General features: G+C 37.1%; 1 protein-coding gene across 1 annotated transcript; it reads right to left on the reverse strand.

Annotated features, from left to right (window-relative positions):
- Window positions 1-4,662: 4,662 nt before the first annotated feature.
- On the reverse strand, window positions 4,663-14,874 carry LOC146385112 (uncharacterized). The gene is made up of 11 exons (XM_084929917.1): window positions 14,459-14,874; window positions 13,940-14,269; window positions 13,431-13,751; window positions 12,762-13,298; window positions 10,961-11,062; window positions 10,796-10,872; window positions 10,446-10,573; window positions 6,854-6,963; window positions 6,321-6,647; window positions 5,698-6,018; window positions 4,663-5,593 (listed from the first exon to the last, which is right to left on the reverse strand). The coding sequence occupies exons 1-11, from the start codon at window positions 14,577-14,579 to the stop codon at window positions 5,274-5,276; spliced, it is 2,694 nt and encodes an 897-aa protein (XP_084786043.1). The 5' UTR covers window positions 14,580-14,874; the 3' UTR covers window positions 4,663-5,273.
- Between the last annotated feature and the right edge of the window lie 589 nt (window positions 14,875-15,463).

The following is a 15,463-nucleotide window of genomic DNA, read 5'->3' on the forward strand; positions in this document are numbered from 1 at the left end:
AAACAGAAGGTGTGCTCAGAATTTGGTTTTGCTACTTTGCTCACTTTATACTTATGTTGCTACTTTAATTTAATTTAATTTGTGGTTTTGCACAATTTCAATGCAGACAATTAATTCTAAGCAATAAAAAATACTGTGAAGGCTTGTGTCCGTCCCCTTGATTACGATACTGCATTACAAGCATACTTGTCATCACAATCATTTGCATAGATGCTTCTCTATGCAAGACTCATAACCGTGATCATAGGCGAAGGAGCTTTTTTTCTGCTCTTTTCTTCTAAAACACATAGATTTATGTACGTAATCTACATTTATTTTTCATTTTCATCTCTCTTCTTCTCTACTTCTTAAGCCATTTGAACAACTTCTTGCAGAGTGTGATCAGCAGGAAGTCTCCACATCTTGGTTTCTGTTCATCAAAACAGAAACTTAAAATGAACTATTGTTAGAATATTACACACACAGTAGGAAAGCCTAGACTATCATCACAGAGGGCAGTGGACATTATTAGTTGGTCTTCCGATGAAAGCGGTTTAAAAATTTTAAAATGGAAGACTTGTGCCACTTAGTGGTGAAAGAAGTACTCACACACTTCACATAATCAGTACTTTTAAAGTGGTGATATCTTGTGATACTTTATTGATCCCACAAGGAAATAAAACATTTTTGTGATACAGCACCAAAATAAAGAAAAAAAGTTCATGTACTACAGGCACATATTGGGGATATTATCGTGAGAAAGTGGAAAAAGTTACATTATCCAAATGTCAAGGGACCAAGGTGCAAGCAGGATTCAAACACAGGACTCCAAGTCAAAGGCAATGCATCTATTTACAGGGAAATAGACAGAACTCCAAAAGGGTCAAAACAGTAGTAACAGCACAATCTCACCAAAGGCTTTCCACACACTCCAAAAAATTTCCAATCCTCTGGCTCATTCCACACAAGGCCAGCTCACCATTCTGTGTGAGGGAATTTTCCAGCCAAAATCTGAGCATAAGGAAAAGGCAGGTCAGGGCCTCTTATACATGTAATAAAAGGTCAGGAGCCAACGGAGTGGTCAGAACAGGTTTTAGCTGGGAGACATGGAAAACATTCACAGTGTTTTCCATGTCTTCCAGCATGTTCATGTTCTAGGGTAACTTTTACTGGGCAGAGACAAGTTTAATCAAAGATGGACAAAGATGATTTCAGCAGCAAGGGAATCACTAATGTACTTTTCCATTACTTCTCTTTCAGGTCTTGACAACCTGTACAGTCGGCTAGTGAGCACAGTTGCCCCGGGTAATAGGTTGATAATATAACTGTAAGACGGAGAAGTAGAGTTTCATTAGAAAGCAGAGTTGGGCTTATCCCCTTGTTTTACACAGTATTACTGTTCAGGTAACCGTGCAAGTACCTGTAGTGGCTTTAGTCGCTGTTTTTTTCCATCCTGAAGTCAACGACCATCTCTTTTGTTTTGCTGACAGTCACAAGGAAGTAATTTTTACTTGCTCTGTTTCAAGTCAATTACCTGGAAATCACAGACTCTGAAAATGTGGCAGTTTATGGTAAAATAGGGCAAAACAACCAAGTTTCATTTTTCTTTGCTGATTTATTCACTTGACACTCATGTTTACATTTGACATTTGAGGCTTTTCACGGTATGAGAAAATCAGTGCAGATTATGTTGTTAACGCTAAGCAATAAACATGAGAATAGAGACAACAGCAAAGGAGTAAGAAGTGAAGCTATATATGCATAAAAAGCAGTTATTTCACATGGTAACACAGAGTCCGTGAGAAAGCTGATTACTCTAAGATTTCTTGGCATTAAAGAAAAATTAAACAGGATAATCTCTATACAGGTGAGATCCACTGTTTGACCCCAAATGGATGTTCTGTTTATCTGTTACTGGCTTCATGGACATTTTTATTCAGGTAGATTTCTTCTGTTTTCATAGTTTGGTTCATCTCTGTTGTCTGGACGTCTCCTCCTTACACATCACAACTTCTTGATTTCCATAAATCTATTCAGAGACCAATGAACAACAGATCATCATGTGTTGTTTATATCTTTCCTACGTTAGCACCACTGTCAAATTAAGATTATTGTCTTGTCATCTACAGCAGTGAATACAACAGTAAAACCACATCTATGCACACTCAATATGAAGACTTCAGCGGAATTATAATAAAAGTCTATGTGGTGTATCTGTGTGTGCATTAACTGACACACAGTAATCCAACATTTTGAACACCTCTGGCTCATACAGTTCCTCCAATTTCAAGGTGAGCACCAAAGTTTATTATAATCCAATCACTATCCGTGATAAATGTTAACAGTTATTGCCTGCTTCTGATTCATTGTTTTCAATAATGGTTACAAATACATTACGTAATACTATGATGTGATAGTAATGATGACGATTTGAAATTTTATTACTTCATCATTTTATACTACGTTTGTGTTGAACATTGAAATTCATTGTGAGTTCTTGGCTTAAACATAAAAAAATGTTTTGTGAGGCCTTTTAAGCAGCAAATGGGTCAAGGGGGCTCAACAAACAGGTTCTTCTTCTTGAAATACTCAGGCACAAAAACCGGACTGAAAATAACTAAGCAGCCAGTGTTCAAAAATAATTCTGGAGCACTTTAAAAAATGACAAAATTCTGGATACTTGGGAACAGAGATGGGCAGTAACATGTTACTGTAATCCAATTACTTTTTCCAAGTAACGAGTAAAGTAAGGGATTACTATTGCAAAAATGGTAATTAGATTACCGTTACTTTCCCGGAAGCACGCTGCGTTACTGCGTTACTAAAACCGTGATTTTTTTTCGAGAATGTCTCATGACAGTGACGTAAGCGAGTGCGACGTTCGTGACAACAGCTGTGTGCAGATCAACAATGGATAATATAACGAGTGCGGGAGAGAGTATGAGCGTGCAGCGTTTAAAGCGTGGAAGTACTGACCTTACTTTGAGTTTGATTCCATAAAAAGTGACAAAAACATTAGTGTCCTTGTGAGTGGGAAGAAAACTTCTTTTAACAGCGAAAAAAAAACCCCTAAACTTCAAAGCAACCACCGAGTGCGCTACGACGTAATGGGAAATTCACAGAGAAACACGCGGATTCTTCCACTGACCGCTGCGGCACACCTGCACCAGGGCAAAACTTCGCCTGCCCCACTCCTGCTTTACAGGTGAAAATAGAGCAACAGGACCGCTGAGTCTTTGATTTTATTGATTTTATTTATTTTCTGCTGCGTTTTACTTGCATCTATTTGAAAGAGTGAGTGTAAACACAAAAAAATATTTTATTTTATGTGCTGGAATGTGCAGAAAATAGGTTTAAATGTTAAACAAATTACTTCCAGTCAGAGAATGTTGCATATAATTAAATTTTTGCTTGATGCATAAAGTTAAAAGATTAAAACTAATAAAACAAGTTTTAAAAAGAGACTTTTCCATTTGATTACATTTTGTATGATGGATTATGTAGAAAAAGTAGAATTGGGCTGAAAGATCTATCGCTTTATCACCTATTCAGGTTGTAAATTGTGTTTTTAAAAAGTAACTAAGTAATTAATTAATTAGTTCCTTTTGAAAATAAGTAATCAGTAAAGTAACGGGATTACTTTTTTGGGGAAGTAACCAGTAATTAGTTACTGATTACTTTTTTCAAGTAACTTGACCAACACTGGTTGGGAAGCAAAATACACAGAAGTTGCGGGGTGGCTCAAGACTTTTGCACAGTACTGCACTGATCGCAGCTAACAATAAAATAAATTTGTTGCGTTATTCCATTTGTTTATAATAAGGCTTGTTATAAATAGAGGACACTCTTAAGGTTTTGAACTTTAGTTTTCTTACGTTATTTTTTGCTGCATCTGTCACTTCCTCTAAAGCGTCTTCGTTCTGTGCATTTTTGTTCATGACAACTTCATCTTCTGAAAACACAAAGCATAAAACATGGTTATCCTCTTTTTCCATGGACATTTAAGTACATTTTTGCATGCCTGTGAATGCAAAATATACCTTTTACTTTCTGATGTTTGCACTTATGAACTATAACTGCAAAAACACACATCAGTAGCAGCAGCAGGGGAGGAACAGTGTAAACCACATAGTGTCTTGCATCTGAAAAGCAGAAAGAAAAAACAGAACGGAGTAAAAATATAAACACCCTGAAACATTCACACTTTCAGGGACACACAAGAGAACTGTGAGCTTAGGGGATACTTTTTGTGGTTTACTAGTGCGCACACCCACAGCAGTTGTGACACTCGGGATCATTTTGGTATGACTTACATTCACTACTTTCCAAAAAATAACCATAACTCACAACACTGATCGTCAGAAGTACACACTGAAAGATACTTATTGTATATACTGTACTTTTAATAGGATTACTGGGAATTTGTGTTGACATTTTTCCAAGCGTTTCCACTGCAGAAGGTAGAGTGCTGGTGTGCTGGAGAAAGACTGTTGGAGAAAAATACTCTTAGCAACTTTATTTTAATACATCAATCTTATTTCAGTTGTGTGAATAGTTTCAGTGTCCTGACAGCCATCCCCATCAGAACCGTAGAGCTGCAGTTATTTTGGGTCACTCTGACACTTTTCACAAATTACCCCTGTGTTTCATACTGTATTTTACATATAAAAGTGATCCTGTTTTTATTTTTAATCATTTTTACATAATGTTTACTTGTTTTTATGTACATTAGACCGGGGTTGGTTGTCACATTGCTTGTTACTGCCACATTAGGCATTGGTATTTCAATAATATGGCTAAATAGGACTTCTGGGAGGCTGTGTCTCTACTGAATCCAGCAAGAAGCCAGCTTCACATGAAACAGGGGGGCAGGGTTTTTTTTTGTTTTTTGTTTTTTTTAAATTCTCTTCAAATATTTTTATTGTGAAGCACGAATAACAATTACAAATCGAACCATAGGCTGACGTTGCTTCCTTTTTACAGTTTTGTCATCAAGAAAGGGGGAAAGCAAACAAGCAAACAAAAAACCCCAAAACAAACCAGAACAACAAAAATAAAACAAAACACACAACCAAGACAGTGGAAAGTAACAAAAAGGGCGATCAAAACAAACAAACAAACAAACAGAAAAAACAAAAAAAGAACAAAAAGTAAAGAAAATCGATCGAAGTCCTCCAGTTTAGTTGGCAGTTTTCTAATAATTCACACCACAAACAATTGAACCAGCATGCACAGACTATGTTTAAACAGTTAATGTGGACTGAGAAAAAGATGTAATTCTGTTGATTTTATTTTCATTTAAATGTTTTCATCTCACCAACTGAAAGCTGAATCTTGGTGTAGTTTCCAGGCCTCCTCTCTGAGTCTGACCCACACCAGTATGTCCCAGCATCTGCTTCTTCTAGCTTTGTGATCACCACAGAGAAAGAGCTGAAAGAACCATTACCTTCAAGTTTGAACCTGCTTTGACTGGTTATGTCTTTGCAGCTGTTGAGCTGCTCTCCCTTGCAGAGGAACTTCCCTTTGTCCCGATGTTGTGGAGGATAAGGGCACTGCAAAGATAGAGGCTGTCCTACAGTACCTTTTATTTTAATTGACTTGACACAGCACCACTCTGTGGAGAGTGAAAGAGAAAAATATTCAAATTTATTAAAGACTCTTTTAGAGGAAAGTGTTTCCTTTCAGCTTATTTAATTAAATATTATTCTAACCTCTCACCTTTGACCTTCAGCTCAACAGCAGAGAAAACATCCAGGTCAGAGTTTCTTTGGACACCACACAGGTATGACCCTGAATCATTATGAGTCAAACTGCTAATGTTTACTGTGAATGTTCCTGACACTTTGTCATCGTCAAGTCTGAATCGTCCATTTTGTTTGTTGTCAGAGGTGATTAGTGCCTGCTGCAGACATGTGGAGGGCCGATTTCCTCTGCAGATGTACTTCGGGTTGTTCTGGTACTGAGACTCATATGGACAAACAATGGACTCAGAGTATCCCTCATAACTTTGAACTTTGGTCACAGTGTCACAGCAGCTGTCTGTCAAAAATGCAGACGGCATCAGAAAATGTGTTACAGCCACAGAACAGATATGATGATTATATTTAGGTTGCTGCAACAAGATTTTCTGTATGGGATGTTAAGAAAAAATCAACCAAACTGAACCATCTATCGCATCAGTATTATCAGGTCATATTTACAACAGAAAAAATAAATAATCTTTTGCCAGTTACGTTTTTATCTGTTGTCACATTTTACCCTTTACAGTCACAAATGTCTCTTATATATGATTTTGACTTGAATTCAAATAACTACATTTTGAGAAGAATTATTTTATTCACCTTGCACTAACTTCACCTTGACTTCAGTGTAAATATCTTTTCCACTTCTGGTCACTCCACACCAGTATTTCCCAGCATCCGTAGAATGAAGATCAGAGATGGTTGTTGTGAAGATTCGTGCTGTTTTGTCATCATGGATCCTGTATTTGTTTTTCCATGATTCCGATGTTGTAATAAGAACATCACTGTCACCACAGTCGTTCTTACACAGATACTTCTCATAAGACTCGTAACCCTCATCATAGGAGCAGGAAACGTTAACCTCTCTCCCCACATATCCAGTCACATGGATCACCTCTTCTGCACTGGTCACACATCTCAGAGCAACTGCAAAGAAAAGACAGTATAAAAAAATATTGTTTATTTTGTCACATCAACATTTATAATAGCATTGTTACTGCTGCATAAACAAAGGGCTGAGATCAACAGAAGGCATTGTGTTCTGCTCTGCACTACCGAAACATATTTACAGATTAATCTACATCTACATTTGGTCTTCATGTGTTTACTATCTACTCATTTAAACAACTTACTGCAGATGGTGAATAGCAGGTTTTGAAGGATCCCCATCTTTGCTTTGCTTTGTAGAAATAGAAACCTGACAAGAAATATTCTGAAAATGTCACACCCACAGTTTGATTTCCTGAATGTCATGGCAATGCCAAAACCTTTAACTTCTGCATTTAGGTCACGTTCTTTTATACTCTTTACTCTTTTTTTATGTGAAAATTGTTAAGCCGGTAAGGAAGAAAAGGCTTTTCTCTGATTAACTGAGTGTGTGCATCATGTTTGTGGTTTAATCTGAAAATGTATTTTTAATTCAGTTGTTAAATTTAACGCAGGGTTTTGTTATCCTGTCACATAGAGGCACTACAATCTAATATGATAAACCAGGACAATGATTGATCAATATTCACAAATTTTTCATTGCATTAAAATTGGCCCAGATTTGAATAGTATACAGGATTTGCTCAAAAGGCTTTGAGTATTAGTTACCATGGCAATTTACACCTCCGTAGTATACAAAACCCATGTAACACCAAAGTTACCTGTATGAGCCATAATCCTGCATTGTGGTACAGGCCTTCTTTAAAAATAAACTTTATTAACAATTTTTTTGTATCAGCATATTTCGCATTGCTATCAGATGTTATTGACACCTATGTATCTGCATAAACTGCAAATGTGAAACTCCTTTTTCTGCATTTCTCTTGAGCATGACAAGAGACTTTCTTTGCCCACTTACAAGCATTAGTGTGGTTAACAGGATCTCACCACATACGCCACGAGCATTGCTATGACAATTTCTTGTACAATGCCAAAGAGTTTATTGTGTGGACACAATGTAGGCAGAGGATATGAAAAAATATAAGTGACCATATAATCTTAAGATAAACGTGCAAGCCATACGAAGCTCAGGGCAGCATCGTGGCACAGTGGTTAGCACTGTTACCTCACAGGTAGAAGGTCCTTGTTATCTGACAGGGGGCTTTCTGTGTGAAGTTTGCCTGTTAACCCTGTGTCCTGATGAGTATTCTTCGGGTACTCTGGCTTCCTCCCACAGGTCAGAGACATGCAATTAGTTGGGTTAGGTGAACTGGTGATTCTAAATTGCCACAGACACACAGACACACACACACAACCCCGAACTGGATCATCAGAAGAGAACAGATGGTTGGAACCATGCAGATTCAAAATATTTACAGCTGTTTGGCTTGAACCTCAGTTTTTTCTGTGACATAAATCACAAGTTGACATTTTCCTTCTGATACCACTGGCTCAATGGAAAGTTGGGTTTGGTAAAAGAGAAAGAGAGAGAGCCGTAAAGACACTGATCAGCGCCACGTGCTCTACAATGACAAGTTTGCTTATTTTGCACAAAATAATGTGACAATGTTTTGTTATAGGAAGCAGGAGGAAGCTGCCCATGTTAAACTGTGACTATCTACAGTTAACATCCCTGCATGGGTCTTCACCACCACCTCCAGTTCCGCGTCAGCACCTGGGCGTGAGGATGCAACACCACCTGAGCCTACGTGTCCGAGCCGCGAGAGACCGTGCTAGCAGGTCCCGTGCCACTTGTGTCCTAGCTGGCCCCCAGAGTTGCTTTGTCCATGCTGCCATATAAACCTTAACACTTTCAAAATGTACCAAACTGAATACATAACACTAATCAATAAATAAAACTACAATATTGATCATGATAATAAAAATACTAACAATTGTGACATTCAAAAGACCCATCACTTTTCAGCTACCAAACTCTTCTTCTCAGTTTTATGAAAAGTCAAATCATCTGACGAGCCATCCCATCTTCCTGACGCAGGGAAAAAACTTTGACCGGACAAGAACTAGAGTTCCCTGTTACACCACTTAACCCTGTATGAACATGGGGCATTTGTTTTAATGGCTTGTGGCAGAACCTGGACAGACTGCCGGTGGCATGCTGCTTTGCCAGTTTTCTCTTTCCCTGCTCCTCAGTTTTCCACCTTGACTCTACAGAACGTAGCTTTGCGGCCTCAAAAACAGGTGTTAGAACAAAGTCAATAACTTAAGTCTGGTAAACATCTTTGCTAAAAAATTAAAGAAGTGAATGGAGGAACCATCGTTCTGACTGTGCAATTTTTGGCTGGTCACAAGTAGGGTGGCTCCTTCTCACTGTTGTTATTGTTGTTTCTCAGTTTTCTCTTTCACCATTTCTTGTTTGTCAGCCTTAGTTAAAAGGTTCATTGCCTTAATGCTGGGCGGATTTACTGGAAGGGTCACCAATGGAACATTTACAGTTTCACTTCCTTTACCCCAAATTCCCTTAAAACTTCCAATTTTATTCATGTAATAACATTTTACTGTCTTTATTATTTTAATACAGCACAAAGTTCATCAAGGTTTGTACAAACATAGCTGGTAGAAACATCCTCTAAAGAACAACGTTTTACTTTTTTACTTTGAGTACATTTCAGAGCCTGTACTTTTCACTTATACTCGAGTAAAGAAGTTGAATCAGTGCTGCAACCTTTACTGGAGTATTCTAAAGACTAGTACCTGTATTTCTACTTAAGTGCAGAATGTCTGTACTTATGCCACCTCTGGCTCTTCCTTCAAAGGCATTTTAACATTTGTTTCACTAGCAGGGACCAGACCCTCATTTTTAGTAGCAGATGGCTTGAGCAGAGTTGAGGCTGCAGTGGTGACTCAGGCCGGGCAGATCCCCATGTACTAATGATAAGTGAATGAATTAAAAAAGAATAAACAGCTTGTAGTGCTGGGAGGGGGTCATTTATAGACAGAGACCCGGATGGAGCATGTGTGGAGGTGTGGTCCTGTTCCTGATATTCAGATACATTTTCCCCAAAAAGTAGCTGACATATGCCACCTAGTGGTGAAAGAAGTTTGCACAGCCTTCACATAAGCAGGGCTTTTAAGTTTAATACCCTTGATTGATTTAACAAGGAAAATTATTATATTACAGTCGCAGGATAAAGAATATAAATAGTACAGAGTTAACAACAAAGTTAAAGCCACAGGCGCACAGCATTACACTATAAAAGTGCAAAAATTTAAACCAATAATATAAAAAAAGACTAAAACTAATTATAAATCCAAGATTTGCATGACAGTACTGTGATTACACTAAAGTTCCACTGTTGAAATATTTTCATAGATATGCTTATTTATTTATATCGATGTAAGTACGTCATGGGTGAAAACTGCTACACTGTTACATACATCGGATGGTTCCATCCAATGTATGGAATTAGAATAAACACTGTATTTCCTTTTATCTGTAAAATCATATCAATTAACTGCCTTTGTCAGAAATGTTTAATTGCAACAAATATAAACGTATCATAAAAATAACTTGACTTGTGACTGTTTATGTTTAAATGGGGCAAAAACAGACAAGAATGACTAAAATGTTATTTTAATTTGCAGATTAATTTACGTTACATTGATGTTAGTCATTTGCATTTGAGGTCTCCCACAGTTTCAGAAAAGATTAGCTGTGTAACTGTTAATGTTAAAGACAAATTAAACAGGATGATCTCCATACAGGTGAGAGCCAAAGACTGACCTCAAATGCACACACTGTTTATCTTCAATTGGCATTATGGATATTTCCATTACAGTAGATTTCTTGTGACATTCTCTAAGTCTGGTTCATCTTCACCTAAATCTTCACAGTCATTACCGGCACTCTGCAGTTCGGACGTCTCCTTATTTGAGTATATCACAAATTCTTGACTTTCATAAATCTATTCAAACAATGAACAACACATGATGATGTTATGGACCTTGTTTGGAATAACAGTGATAAAAATAAAGAAAGTAAAAATTAAAAACAGTAAAATGTAAGAGAAAAGTGCAAATTGTATTAATAAATAATATGTACAGTTAGTTGTGTTGCCCAGTTTGGTATAATAAGGCTTGTTATAGATACAGCACACTATTAAGTCTTTGAACTTTAGTTTTCTTACGTTATTTTCTGCCACACGCATCACTTCCTCTAAAGCGTCTTCGTTCTGTGCATTTCTGTTCATGACAGTTTCATCTTCTGAAAACACAAAGCGTAAAACATGGTTATGCTCTTTACGTATGCACATTTGAGTACATTTTTGCATGCCAGTGAATCCAAAATGTACCTTTTGCTTTCTGATGTTTGCACTTATAAACTATAACTGCAAAGACGCATATCAGTAGCAGCAGCAGGGGAGGAACAGTGTAACCCACATAGTGTCCTACATCTGAAAAGCAGGAAACAAAACAGAAACATTACACTTTCAAGTACATACATGCAGAACTGTGGGCTCATATTTTCTTTTTATCAATATTTTTACATTTTATCATAATTATTTTATTTCTGGTGTGCTCACCTACAGCTGTTTTTGACTCTCAGGATCATTTTGAATGACTTACATTCACTCCATTCCAAAAATTAAACATTACTTTTGGAGTAGGTACAACAGCAGTTCATACTGAAAGACATCTTTAACAGGTTTACCGGTAATTTGTGATGAAGTTTTTCCAGGCATTTCGACTGTGGAAGGTACAGTGCTGGTGTGCTGGAGAAAGACTGTTGGAGAACAATACTCTTACTGCCATTAGCGACTTTATTTTAATACAAGAAGCAGAATCACAATATTGCATTAATCTTAGAGGAAATTATGTGGTCACAGTTATCACAAGACAGTAAGAACTTTAACTGTAACTAAATTAAACAAAATAATACAAAGTTACAAAATATAACAAAATAGCTCTAATAAATGCAAAAAGATCGCTACACATGTACAATGACAAGGGCTATTCTATTCTATTCTATTCTATTCTAAATAGCACTAATTAGAAATATCCTAGTATATTACACAAAATTAAATGTATATGTAGTTGTCATTGAGGTGCCCCTCAGTGTCAGTGTCCACTGAATGCCATGAGTCATGTGGAATATTCACCATCTATGGCTTATTCAAGAAACATATGGTGACACTGACAATGATTTAAATTTTAAATTTAAATTGAAGTCTTATCAAAATTACAGTGTATGTCTCGTAATCTGTTTTACATATAAAAAGTGGTTCTACTTTGATTTTTCTCATTTTGACATGTTTACTTGTTCATATGTAAATCTAATATTTGTCTTATGAGACAATTTTTTTAAAAGTTTCACTTTCATTGAAAAAATAGCTAATTATATACACAGATTAGAAATATTTATTTCTTCTTTTTCTTCTGCATTGTATGCACTCTAAAAATTTCTTTTAATATTCAGCATTAGCATTTAGCTCACAGCACAAAGTACACAATCAGAAATTGCACTAAAGTGGCTGTACATAAGTCTTGTTTCAGCAGATAGGATTAGATAAGAAATAAATAAATAAATAAATATCAAAAACTTCAAATGGTATTTCAGTATTATGGCTAAATATGACTTCTGGGAGGTTGGAAGACCTATAAGTCAGCAACACTGCTCAACCCTTTAGTTCTGCTTTCTTCAGTGCTTCGTGTGAAAAATTGGGTATGCAGTTTTCTGTACTGCTTCACCACAAATAACTAAACCACCATCCACAGTCTATGTGGACTGAAAAAAGGATGTAACTTACAACTATTTATTTTTATTTTCATCTAAACATGTTCATTAGTGACTATTTGTGAACATCACAGAACATCACAGAGAAAGAGCAGGAAGAAACATTATCTTGTAGTGTGAATCTGCTTTGACTGGTCATGTCAGCTGTTGCAAGGCAAGGCAAGGCAAGGCAAGTTTATTTGTATAGCACAATTCAACAACAAGGTGATTCAAAGTTGTCAAAGTTGTTGCAGTGCATGTCTTTCTCATATATATATATATATTTACATATGTACATAGGCAAATAGTAATATTTCATGAGAAAAAAGAATATTTTGTTAGAATAATAATAATTAGTTCATCGTATGATTATTTCCTTTAACATCTATTAGCTCTGCGAGGCTGGAAGAGGCTGTGTCTATATTGAAGCCACCAAAAATGTAAGTAAGCAGTGGTAAATGAGGTTTTCAACAGTCCTATTTTTACACCTGTGTACTCAGTCATCATACTGCAGATGACATGATGACATGAAACATTGATACGATAGGCTGAGAAAAGGGTGTAACTTACAGCTCTAACCATTTTATTTTCATGTACACAAGACACATTCATCTCACCAACTGAAAGATGAATCTTGGTGTAGTTTCCAACTTTCCACTGTGAGTCTGACCCACACCAGTATGTCCCAGCATCATCTCCTTTCATCTTTGTGATCGTCACTGAGAAAGAGCTGGAAGAACCATTATCTTGTAGTGCGAATCTACTTTGACTCGCCACCATGTCTGTGCATTTGTTGCGATGGTCTCCCTTACAGAGGAACTTCCTGTTATCCCGATGTTGTGGAGGATAGGGACACTGCAAAATTAGTGGATGTCCTACAGTACCATTTATTTTAGTTGACTTAACACAGCACCACTCTGTCAGATGGAAAGAAAAACTATTTACGATTCAAAAAATATTAAACTTTCTTAAAGACGTTTTTCTTTTCTTCTTTACAAGAAACTGTTTTCTTTCTGCTGATGTAATAAGATATTTCTATGACCTCTCACCTTTGACTTTCAGCTCAACAGCAGAGAAAACATCCAGGTCAGAGTTTCTTTGGACACCACAGAGGTATGATCCTGAATCACTTTGGGTCAAGCTGCTAATGTTCACTGTGAATGTTCCTGACACTTTGTCATCATCAAGTCTGAATCGTGCATTTTGTTTGGTGTCAGAGGTGATCAGTGCCTGCTGCAGACATGTGGAGGGCCGATTTCCTCTGCAGATGTACTTCAGGCTGTTCTGGTACTGAGACTCATACGGACAACTGACAGACTCAGAGTATCCCTCATAACTTTGAACTTTGGTCACAGTGTCACAGCAGCTGTCTGTTGAAAATGCAGATGGCATTAGTAAATGTGTTACAGCCACAGAACAGATATGATGATTTATATTTAGCTTACTGATTGAGATCTTAAAAAAAACAACAACAACGAATACAGTTGAACCAATTATAAAGTGTATGTTTGTGTGTGTGTGACTGTGTGTGTTCACGTTTGGAGAAGACTTTATTTACCTTGTACTAATTTCAGCTTGACTTCAGTGTAGATATCTTTTCCTGTTCTGGTCACTCCACACCAGTATTTCCCAGCGTCCTCAGATTTAAGATCAGAGATGCTCGTTGTGAAGATTCGTGCTGTTTTGTCATCATTGATCCTGTATTTGCTTTTCACGGGATTTGATGTTGTAATAAGAACGTCATCATTGCTGCCACAGTCATTCTTACATAGATACTTCTCATAAGACTCGTAACCCTGATTATAGGAGCAGGAAACGTTAACCATACTCCCCACATATCCAGTTACATGGATTACCCCTTCTGCACTCATCACACATCTCAGAGCAACTGCAAAGAAAGTATAACACATATTTCATTGTTTAATTTGTTATGTTAGCATTCACAGTAGCAATGTTAGTGCTGTATACACGATGGACAAGGTGTGGTACTCTGCCCCTTACTGGAAAAACAGATTTTTATATTTAATCTAAATCTACTTTTGGTCTGTTTATTTATTTACTCATCTAAACAACTTACCACAGATGGTGAACAGCAGATTTTGAAAGCTCCACATCTCTGCTTTGCTTCGTAAAAATAGAAACCTAAACGGAAATGTACTAAAAGTATGACCACAGCAGTTTGAGTTCCTGCATGTCATGGCAGTGTTGAAGCCTTTAACTTCTGCATTTAGACAACATTTTTTAAACTCTTACATTTAGATCATTTATATTGCACATACAGTACATATGCAACCTTTTGCTTCTTTTTGTTTTATTGTCAAATGATTGACAAATATTAAAATAATTTCATAGTGCACAAGCATACTAGTTCTCACAGCTCTTAAGTAAACAAGAGACACACACACACATACATACATTATGTATGGTTGAGGACACTCCAAAGTTTGTGGATGCGCTGCAGTGCCATTTTTTCCATTTGATTTGAGAGTGTTGTAGGGCAGCTGGCAGGCTGGAAATATGTTCTTATGTTAACTTCTCCTTGCCTTTAAAACTCAGGTGGAGTTTCTGGGCTGGCTTCTCTCTGCTGCTCCGCCCCTGGGTGGAGTTTCTCAAATGAAACCATCCTTCCTATACTTGCCTAGTCGTGGAGTATATCAAGCTGGAAGTTGCAACAGTTATCTTCTAGATTGTTGTTGGTATGTGGTGACTATTAGGCCATCTCTGTTACCTGTTACTTGCAAGTACCTGCTTGTTCTAACCCAGTCTTGTCTTACTTCTCCTAGTTACCTGCTCCACACCATCACAGAACCCTTGAATATCTGGAAACCTGTTGCCTGTGGAAACCTTCAGTTCTACTTACCAGCTCTAACACCAGCTTTCTGTAATCTCTCATAGGAAGGACTTACCTGTGCAATACCTACCTCCAAGGCTCCTCTCACTCCTAACAAAAGTAAGACTATTAATCACTGTCTTCATCATGAACTCCAATTAATCCTTTGTCTCCTCTCTAACAGAGTTCCCATATGCCAGTTTGTAATGATGGTGAATTCTACCACAAACTGCCTTCAAACCACAAACAAGT

This window comes from Perissodus microlepis, chromosome 6 (assembly GCF_051167445.1).
Source record: "Perissodus microlepis isolate ML-2025 ecotype Zambia chromosome 6, ASM5116744v1, whole genome shotgun sequence".
Lineage (NCBI taxonomy): Eukaryota > Metazoa > Chordata > Actinopteri > Cichliformes > Cichlidae > Perissodus > Perissodus microlepis.